The sequence below is a fragment of the Capra hircus genome, chromosome 6 (assembly GCF_001704415.2).
Source record: "Capra hircus breed San Clemente chromosome 6, ASM170441v1, whole genome shotgun sequence".
Classification (NCBI taxonomy): Eukaryota; Metazoa; Chordata; class Mammalia; order Artiodactyla; family Bovidae; genus Capra; species Capra hircus.
Window position 1 is genome coordinate 19,769,568 of NC_030813.1, and position 10,821 is coordinate 19,780,388.

The 10,821-nt window shown below is 39.8% G+C and overlaps 1 protein-coding gene across 2 annotated transcripts in view; it reads right to left on the reverse strand.

Annotated features, from left to right (window-relative positions):
- Positions 1-10,817, reverse strand: part of GSTCD (glutathione S-transferase C-terminal domain containing) — a 139,533-nt gene extending 128,716 nt beyond the window's left edge. For both annotated transcript variants that reach the window (XM_018049244.1, XM_005681339.2), the window contains exon 1: positions 10,600-10,817. In XM_018049244.1, coding sequence (XP_017904733.1) covers positions 10,600-10,668 — 69 coding nt within the window. In that variant the 5' untranslated portion in view covers positions 10,669-10,817. The remainder of the gene's footprint in view (positions 1-10,599) is intronic.

Consider the following 10,821-nt stretch of genomic DNA (forward strand, 5'->3'; position numbering starts at 1 on the left):
AGTGAACTGTGGAAAATTCTGAAAGAGATGGGAATACCAGACCACCTAACCTGCCTCTTGAGGAACCTATATGCAGGTGAGGAAGCAACAGTTACAACTGGACATGGAACAACAGACTGGTTCCAAATAGGAAAAGGAGTAAGTACATCAAGGCTGTATATTGTCACTGTGCTTATTTAACTTCTATGCAGAGTACATCATGAGAAATGCTGGGCTGGAGGAAGCACAAGCTGGAATCAAGATTGCCGGGAGAAATATCAATAACGTCAGATATGCAGATGACACCACCCTTATGGCAGAAAATGAAGAAGAACTAAAGAGCCTCTTGATGAAAGCGAAAGAGGAGAGTGAAAAATTTGGCTTAAAGCTCAACATTCAGAAAACTAAGATCATGGTATCCGGTTCCATCACTTCATGGCAAGTAGATGGGGAAACAGTGGAAACAGTGGCTATTTCGGGGGTCTCCAAAATTATCGCAGATGGTGACTGCAGCCATGAAATTAAAAGATGCTTACTCCTTGGAAGGAAAGTTATGACCAACCTAGACAGCATATTAAAAAGCAGAGACATTACTTTGTAAACAAAGGTCCGTCTAGTCAAGGCTATGGTTTTTCCAGTAGTCATGTATGGACGTGAGAGTTGGATTATAAAGAAAGTTGAGCGCGAAAGGATTGGTGCTTTTGAACTGTGGGGTTGGAGAAGACTCTTGAGAGTCCTTTGGACTGCAAGGAGATCCAACCAGTCCATCCTAAAGGAGATCAGTCCTGGGTGTTCATTGGAAGGACTGATACTGAAGCCTAAACTCCAATACTTTGGCCACCTGATTTGAAGAGTTGAGTCATTTGAAAAGACCCTGATGCTGGGAAAGACTGAAGATGGGAGAAGTGGATGACAGAGGATGAGATGGGTTGGATGGCATCACCGACTCAATGGACATGAGTTTGGGTAAACTCTGGGAGTTGGTGATGGACAGGGAGGCCTAGTGTGCTGCAGTCCATGGGGTTGCAGAGTCGGACATGACTGAGCAACTGAACTGAACTGAACTGAGGCACATAAGTCCGATGAGAATTAACTTTTACACATTTCATAAACTTCTTTTTTTTGCTGTGAGCACTTAATAAATGCTAAATGTCAACAAAAGAGAATAGCAATAATCTGTCCCTGGAGATAACTAATAATTAATGAGATGCCTAAGAGAAAATGCAAAGTACTGTTGACTCAACATAATTCACTTTTTAAAATATAAATATTGGTATTTTTCCCCCTTGACGACTAAAAATATTACTTAATGATCTTGGGGTTTAAAAAACCAATCACTCTCCCTGGGCAATTTCTCCACATTAAATTTTTACTATAATTTCTAAATTAAGTATTAGCAAACCTATAAAATTTTGCTGTCTATTTTTGGCATGTACCATGTCTAATTTTTCAAGAAAGTAGAACACATTTTTTGTTTAAAGTTTGCAAATACAGTAAAAGAAACCTATTTTCTTCTTCATTTCTACCTAGAGAATTCCTCCTCTTATCACTTTTATGTCATGAGCTTTTAAAAGGTAGGTACTGTAGAATCATCCTTGGGGTCTCTAAGGCATGGAGCTGGGGTACAGATCTTGTTACTTCAGATTACATTTCTGCCCAGCACAGAAGTGCTGTCATCTGCTTTTGCTCAGCTTTGACAGGTGCCACACTGCACTTAGAGGGAATGAGACAGCGGAAGATAAAACCACAGGCTTGAGATGCCTGAACAGAGCTGATGGAGTGTGCATCAGCTTGGGAATGTTGCAGAGGGAGTAACAGGTTGTTTTTTAGTCACTAAGTCACGTCCAACTCTTTTGCGAACCCATGGACTGTAGCTCGTCGGGCTCCTCTGTCCACGAAATTTCCCAGGCAAGAATACTGGAGTGGGTTGCCATTCCCTTCTCCAGGGGATCGTCCCAACCCAGGGACAGAACCCAGGCCTCCTGCATTGACAGGTGGAGTCTTTACCACTGAGTCACCTGGGAAGCACAAAAATAGTTGAAGAGTAAATATTTAAGCCTTGGTTTCATTACTTGGCAATTTTCAAAGATATTTTTAAACAAATGTAGTCATAGGTTTAATATTTCAGGAATTAAACCTTTTTTATTCATTTATTCTAGTGAATGTATCATGGTGCTGATAAAGTGAAACATTTCATACATGAAAGGGGAAATGGGTTTTATAGGTATTTTCTTATTTGAAGCCATTTTCTTGTCAATAGCTTACTCAGTGCATATGTATATAAAGAAAGAAAAAAACACCATAAATATTGAACATAAGCATACTTCTCTGGAAGCTAAAAAAAAAGTTTAAAATTTCTTGTGCTTGAAATTCAAGTCTTGATCTATGACAACTACACATTACATAACAGATAAATAGATAAGTTATATATCCCATGTGTGTGTGCATGCTAAGTTGCTTCAGTCATGTCCAACTCTTTGCCACCCTATGGATTGTAGCCCAGCAGGCTCCCTTGTCTATGGGATTCTCCAGGCAAGAATATTAGAGTGGGCTGCCATGCCGTCCTCCAGGGGATCTTCCCAACCCAGGGATCGAACCTGCCTCTCTTATGTCTCTTGCATTGGCAGGTGGGTCCTTTACCACTAATGTCACCTGGAAAGCCCTATTTATTACATAATAAAGTCCAAAAGTACATAACTGCAACAAAAATATTAACCAGTTGACTGTATTTTTTAATTAAGACATTATTACTATGGCTGGAATTTGGTAAGAGCTTAATAAATGTTAAAGGAACAAAGAATGCAATTCTAAATAATATTATGTACATTTTATTGCCTACCAAATATGTGCTTCATAAGCACCCTGAATTTTATGCATTACTTCAGCCCTCATAATCCTTACAGTACATTTTACTTCCACTACATGATTAAGAACTGTACTTTAATCCAAAAGCATTATTTGAATCTATAAAGGGATCTTATGGGAAAACATTAAGGAATGGGTGTTTTTCTAATATAAATAGCACTACTTTATAAACTTCATAAGTGGAACCATACTGCAATTTTATCACAGCCACAGTTTCACCACAGTGAAAACTCATCAGAAACTGTTATTCTTAGCAAATTTCTCAGGTGGCTCAGAAGTAAAGAATCCACCTGCCCATGCAGGTGCCGCAGGAGATGCGGGTTCCATCCCTGGGTCTGGAAGAACCCCTGGAGAAGGAAAGGGTAATCTACTTCAGTATTCTTGCCTGGGACGAGTCATGGACAGAGGAGCCTGGCGGGCTACAGTCCACGGGGTCACAAAGAGTCAGAGACACTGAGTGACTGCTCATGTACACTCTTGATAAAAACCTCCACGCTAAAGACAGAGCATCTGACAATTCTCAGCACTGGATTAAGGTTTTTGGTCATTTCTTCTTAAGTTTTATGGGATCCTCCTCAGACCTCTAGGTGACCCATAGCTTAGCACTTTGCCCTACTCTCAACTTTGATTTTACTCACACCTTGGATTACTGGCTTTCAAACTTTTGACCATGCTGTACAATAAGAAATAAACGTTATAATGAAGGTCATTATACACGGAATAAAATTGAAACAAAAGACTCACAAAAAACTACCCTACCATAGGAGGTATAACTAACAGTTTATCTTTTCTTCTTTTTTTCCAGGGTTGTTTTTTGTTTGTTTGTTTTTAATGTTGCTTCAGTTCAGTTCAGTTCAGTTCAGTTCAGTTGCTCAGTCGTGTCTGACTCTTTGCGACCCCATGAATCGCAGCACGCCAGACCTCCCTTGTCCATCACCATCTCCCGGAGTTCACTCAGACTCATGTCCATCGAGTCGGTGATGCCATCCAGCCATCTCATTCTCTGTTGCCCCTTTTTCTCCTGCCCCCAATCCCTCCCAGCATCAGAGTCTTTTCCAATGAGTCAACTCTTTGCTTAAGTTTCAGCTTTAGCATCATTCCTTCCAAAGAACACTCAGGGCTAATCTCCTTTAGAATGGACTGGTTGGATCTCCCTGCAGTCCAAGGGACTCTCAGGAGTCTTCTCCAACACCACAGTTCAAAAACATCAATTCTTTGGTGCTCAGCTTTCTTCACAGTCCAACTCTCACATCCATTGAGACTTCCCTAACCATAGCCTTGACTAGACAGACCTTTGTTGGCAAATTAATGTCTCTGCTTTTCAATATGCTATCTAGGTTGCTTAGTGCTCACTAAATTGATTCCAAGATCCATGAGCTACAACTTATACTATGACAGCACTGTCAAAGGTGATTCACAGTGCTACAGGTTTAAATATCACTGATGACTCTGATATTTATCTCTGCCACAACGTTTCCCCTAAACTTCAGACTCCTATAGCCTACTTGACATCTTCACTTGGACATTTTTTTAAACCTGTTCATCTTTCCTCAAGTAATATCCTTCTTGATAAAATAGCAACACCATTTACCCAGATACTTGAGCCCATGATTCTGAAGTGTCACTCAATTCCTTTTTTTCCTCTCACTTTACTATTTACGCCTTTGAAATACATGGTAATACTAACTTCTTAGAACCTACCAATATCACCTTAATCTAAGTCATTACTAGCTCTTTCAAGGACTACTGCAAAAGCCCATTAACTATTTCCTACACAACAGTCAATTCTCCAACTCGAGTCAAGGTGATCCTTTAAAAACATAAATCAGACCATGTCTCTGCTCACAACCATTCAATGGCTCCCCAGCACACTTAATAAAATGCAAATTTCCTATCATGGTCTCTAAGTCTGACGTGACCCTGCCTGTCCTTTTCTGACCTGATCGCCCTCTTGTTCACTTCCCTCAAGCCAATTCTCCTTGCTGTTCTGGTGCAAAGCCAGCACTGCTCCCACACTTGAGAATTTGGGTGCTTGTGATTCCTTCTGCCTAGAATATTCTTCTTCAAGATATTCACATGGCTTGCTCCTTTATTTCACTGTGGCCTCTGAATATTAACTCAGAGCAGTCTCTCCTGACTACTTGAATTGAAAAAGCACTCCTAACACTTCTTAGCCCCTTATCCTGCTTTCTTTTTCTTTACAGCACTTATTACTGCACGTCTCCAATGGTAAACAGTACTCAAATTTTAGTTCAAGAACTGTATAAATGAATAAATGTACATAAATGATTGTCACTAATCCCTGTAATGATAGTATTTTTGAAAACATTAGTCTTGGTACAACATAAGCTTCGTTCTTCTTGACACCATTCTTTCCCTTCCAAATAAATCTATTTTAAGAGCAAACTATGTATAAATTAAAATGAAGAAACACACCACTGTGAGCTGAGTTGGAAAAAGTATAACTAGAATCCACTCAAATTTGTAAATAAAGCATAAACATTTTTATGTCTACTGATATTTAGGCATGAAATTCAAAGACGCTTACTCCTTGGAAGAAAAGTTATGACCAACCTAGATAGCATATTCAAAAGCAGAGACATTACTTTGCCAACAAAGGTCCGTCTAGTCAAGGCTATGGTTTTTCCAGTAGTCATGTATGGATATGAGAGTTGGACTGTGAAGAAGGCTGAGCGCCAAAGAATTGATGCTTTTGAACTGTGGTGTTGGAGAAGACTCTTGAGAGTCCCTTGGACTGCAAGGAGGTCCAACCAGTCCATTCTGAAGGAGATCAGCCCTGGGATTTCTTTGGAAGGAATGATGCTAAAGCTGAAACTCCAGTACTTTGGCCACCTCATGCAAAGAGGTGACTCATTGGAAAAGACTTTGATGCTGGGAGGGATTGGGGGCAGGAGAAGGGGACGACTCAGGATGAGATGGCTGGATGGCATCACGGACTCGATGAACCTGAGTCTGAGTGAACTCCGGGAGTTGGTGATGGACAGGGAGGCTTGGCGTGCTGCGATTCATGGGGTCGCAAAGAGTCGGACACGACTGAGCGACTGAACTGAACTGAACTGAACTGATATTTAGGCAAGAGAATTAGGAACCTAATAAGATTCTGTATATTTACTTAACAAGTAGAATATTCATACACTGAGTAATGAATAAGAGTCTAGACTCTGGTGCAGACTGACTGGGTTTAAATCTTGGTTCTGATACTTAGTATCTAGTAATATAAATGTTTTCTGTGCCTTAGTTTTCTCATTCATAAAAGAGATAATAATAACAACAATATTTACCATATAGTATGTTGTGAGAACTGAACAACACCTAACACAAGAGTAATCCTCTAAATAAATACAATTGGTATCTACTTGTAATTTATCCCTAAATTCCTTATGCATTGATACTGTCAAAAAACACCAAGTTTGATGGGCAAGTCTTCAATTACGCTTTGTATTTCCAAACTTCTCAATAAAAATTTGAGATTTTGTGTTGAGTTGAAAAGATTTTCTCTATTAACCAACTATACTCCAATATAAAATAAAAAGATTTTTTAAAAACAGAAAAGATTGAAACCAAATATCAAAAAAAAAAAATGTTTGTTATTTAAGGCTGAAAACCAGGGAGTCACAAAATTCTGGAGTATAAATGGGATATCTTAAGTTCACTTGAATATTAACTGCTTATATCGAATAGTTTAAAGCAATTTATAAGCATAAAAAAATGACAAACTCCTTAAAGATTCAAGTTTAAATGTAAACTCATTTTAATTCCCCACTACATCAAAATGTTCAACATTATGAATATTATAACCTAGCTTGTATTTTATACATAAAAACAACAAGTTTTTTTTTTGTTTTTTTCTATGCCATGTGGCAGGTGTGATCTTTGTTCCCCAACCAGGCATTGAATCCACACCCCCTGCCCTGGAAGCAGGGAGTCTTTACTACTGGACAACCAAGGAAATCCCCAAAATAACAGTATTTGGTTGCAAATATCTCATTGTTTTCTTTCAATAATATAGATTTTTCTAAAAAAAGAAAGAAAAGCCTGCCTCTACAAAGTTAAATAGTAGCTTATTACCTTAGATATTAAAGGTTAAAAAAGAAAGAAAAAACCGAGCTATTCAGTGCTCACTATGTTGTGAAACATTGAGACACATACCACTAAGTCCTAGAGGACAAAATCCTATGATTAAAATTAGCTGTTTTCTTACCCAGGCAAGAAGTGGGGAAAAACTATTTAAAAGTAAGAAAGCTTACTACAACCTTAGCCATAAGGGAACTGTGGCATCTTCTCTCCACAGAATCAGGGAATCATCTGTTGCCATAGAATCATAATGCTTGCAGATAAGCTTGACCTCACAATTAACAAGGAGCCACAGCATGAAATGCTAACCTGTTAGAAACATCAGCAAACCTGAAATAAAATTACTGAATTCCCACAGTAACTAATATCTGTGCTCATCATGAACTGAATGGTATAAATCCTTGCTTTGTAAGTACTAGTCATAACAGAATTCAGTAGGCTGGTTAAAACACTTGAAGATGAGAACAACATGTGCTAAGGAATTGTGTATACTAGAGATGTTTTAGTTGACTAGCTTCAGAATTTGTTCAGTTTCAAAGTCTGCTAAATTGTTGGTTAGAAAGATCAATTGGATAGTCAGCATTTATTCTTATTTCAAATCACAGGTGATAGAAAAGTTACAAACACATGTTCAGATAAATAAACAAACAAAAACAACCCCTCCAAAACCCTTGATGGGTCCTCTACTACAAAAGTTCAAGTTTGAGCTTTGTTTAAAGCAGACAAACATATAACCGAAGTGTAATAAAATAAAGGAATTGATAAAATAATTTTCAAATCTCATTAATTTTTCCAGATTTATTTCTGAAGTTAGATCTCTTAAAATATTGCCTTCAGGTATAACTCAAACATAATTCTGGGACTTCTCTGGAAGTCCAGCAGTTAAAACTTCGTCTTCCAATGCAGAGGATACAGGTTCTATCCCTGGTCAGGGAGCAAAGATCTCACATGCCTCATAGCCAAAAAAACCGAAACATAAAGCAGAAGTAATATTATAACAAATTCAATAAACACTAAGAAATTGGTCCACATAAACAAAATATTAAACACGATGTGAAATAATGAGACATGCTTAAGGCAATCCTTTCAGTAGTAAGGACCTAACAAAAGCAGAAGAGATTAAGAAGAGGTGGCAAGAATACACAGAACTATACAAAAAAAGATTTTAATGACCCAGATAACCACAATGGTGTGGTCACTCACCTAGAGCCAGACATCCTGGAATGTGAAGTCAAGTGGACCTTAGGATGCAATACTACCAACAAAGCTAGTGGAGGTAATGGAATAGGTGAGCTATTTCAAATCCTAAAAGATGATGCTGTTAAACTGCTGCACTCAACATGTTAGCAAATTTGGAAAACTCAGCAATGGTCATAGGACTGGAAAAGGTCAATTTTCATTCTAATCCCCAAGAAGGGCAATGACAAAGAATGTTCACACTGCCATACAATTGTGCTCATTTCACATGCTAGCAAGTTATGCCTAAAATCCTTCAAGTTAAGCTTTAGCAGTATGTGATCTGAGAACGTCCAGATGTTCAAGCTGGATTTTAAAAAGGCAGAGGAACCAGAGATCAAATTGCCAACATTCACTGGATCATAGAGAAAGAAAGGGAATTCCAGAAAAATACCTACTTCAGCTTCACTGACTATGCTAAAGCCTTTGAACCATAATAAACTGTGGAAAATTCTTAAAGAGATGGGAATACCAGATCACCTTATCTGCCTCCTGAGGAACCTCTATGCAGGTCAAGAAGCAACAGTTAGAACCAGACCTGGAAACAACAGACTGATTCAAAATTGGGAAAGAAGTATATCAAGGCTGTATATTGTCACCCTGCTTATTTAACTTACATGCAGAGTACTCTGCATATAGTGCCAGGCTGGATGACTCACAAGCTGGAATCAAGATTGCCAAGAGAAATATCAACAACCTCAGATATGCAGATGACACCACTCTAATGGTAGAAAGCAAAGAGGAACTAAAGAGCCTCTTGACGAGGGTGAAAGAGGAGAGTGAAAAAGCTGGCTTAAAGCTCAACATTCAAAAAAAAAGATCATGGCATTGGGTGCCATCACTTCATGGCAAATAGAAGGGGAAAAAGAGAAAGCAATGACAGATTTTATTTTTGTGGGTTCCAAAGTCACTGCAGATGGTGACTGCAGCCATGAAACTTAAAGACACGTGGACAGAAAGCTATGACAAACCTAAACAGCATATTAAAAAGCAGAGACATAACTTGGCTGACAAAGGTCCATATAGTCAAAGCTAGGGTTTTTTCCAGTTGTCATGTATGAATTTGAGAGTTGGACCCATAACGAAGACTGAGAGCTGAAGAATTGATACTTTGGAATTGTGGTGCTGGAAAAGACTCTTGAGAGTTGCTTGAACCCAAGATCAAACCAGTCAATCCTAAGGAAAATCAACCCTGAATATTCATTGAAGGGACTGATGCTAAAGTTGATGCTCCAGTACTTTGGCTACCTGATGTGAAGAGCTGGCTCACTGAAAAAGACCCTGATGCTGGGAAACACTGAAGGCAAAGGAGAAGGAGGTGGCAGAGCATGGCATGGTTAGATAGCACCACTGTCTCAAGGGACATAAATCTGAGCAAACTCCAGGAGATAGTGAAGAACAGGGAAGCCTGGTGTGCTGCAGTCCATGGGAATTGCAAAGAGTGTAACACGACTTAGCAACTGAACAACTACAAATACCACTCATCAGGGAGTTAAAAAAAAGTCACATAGCTTGATGTTCGATTTATTCAATATGACAGCAAATTACTCAGTAGTATTTATAACAAAGATTTTATTCCACACTATTTAAATGACTATGGTTAAAGTTTAAATTGTCATACCACTAGTTGTTGCCTACTTTTACATGTTCCCTTTTAAACAGTTTCTACATACGCTTAGGAAAAAAGAAGTACTCGATCTCCTCTAGCAACACTTTTGCCAAGATGTATTATTAAGTGTTGGCATTTTCTTGATATCCAAGATAGGATCATGACATTAAGAATGAAGGAAAAAACCAAGTCACCTAATCCTAAACCAAAGTGAAACACGGCCTTGATGATGCAATAGAAGCAAATGACCCCAAATGAATGAAGCAAGTTCACTGGAGCAACAGTTTGCTAATATTCACATACAACTGCTCTCTCCAATGAGGAAGGGCTGGGAGAGAAAACTAAGTGCCAAAAAATAAAAATAAAAAGTTAAAGACGATCCAAGAAATCTACACAAACTATGAGTGAGTGTCGCTCAGTATTGTCCGACTCTTTGCGACCCCATGAACTGTAGCCCATCCATGGGATTTTCCAGGGAAGAATACTGAAGTGGGTTGCCATTTCCTTCTCCAGGAGATCTTCCCGACCCAGGGATTGAACCCCAGGTCTCCCGCATTGTAGGCAGACGCTTTACCGTCTGAGCCACCAGGGAAGTCCACACACCAACTATACCTAGCAGCAAATGGCAGAAGACCCCTGAGATTGCTGCAACTGGAAGTTGCTCCATTCCATCGTTAGAGAAAGCCACGGGCACTGGTCTTGGAAAAACTCGGAAGGGGACAGGAGCCTTCCCACGCTTGCCCGCATCGTCCATCCTGCTTCCCCCTATACTAAGAGGCGGTTTTTCGGGGTCACGGGGACTGCGCCCTCCTTACCTGGTCGCAGAGGCGCGGCCAGGCAGGGAGGGTGCGTGAGTGGGTAGGCGACAGGGGCCGCCAGCGCATTCCAGCCCCGCCCGAGCCGAGTTTCCCGAGGCCACTTCAGGGAGTCTTCGTCTGCTGACCGCTCGCTGCCAACGGGGCCACGAGAGAAAGAACGTCAAGCGCTTCAAGGAAGCAGCGGCGGCGGCCGTCATTCATAATCCGGCGGACCGGAAA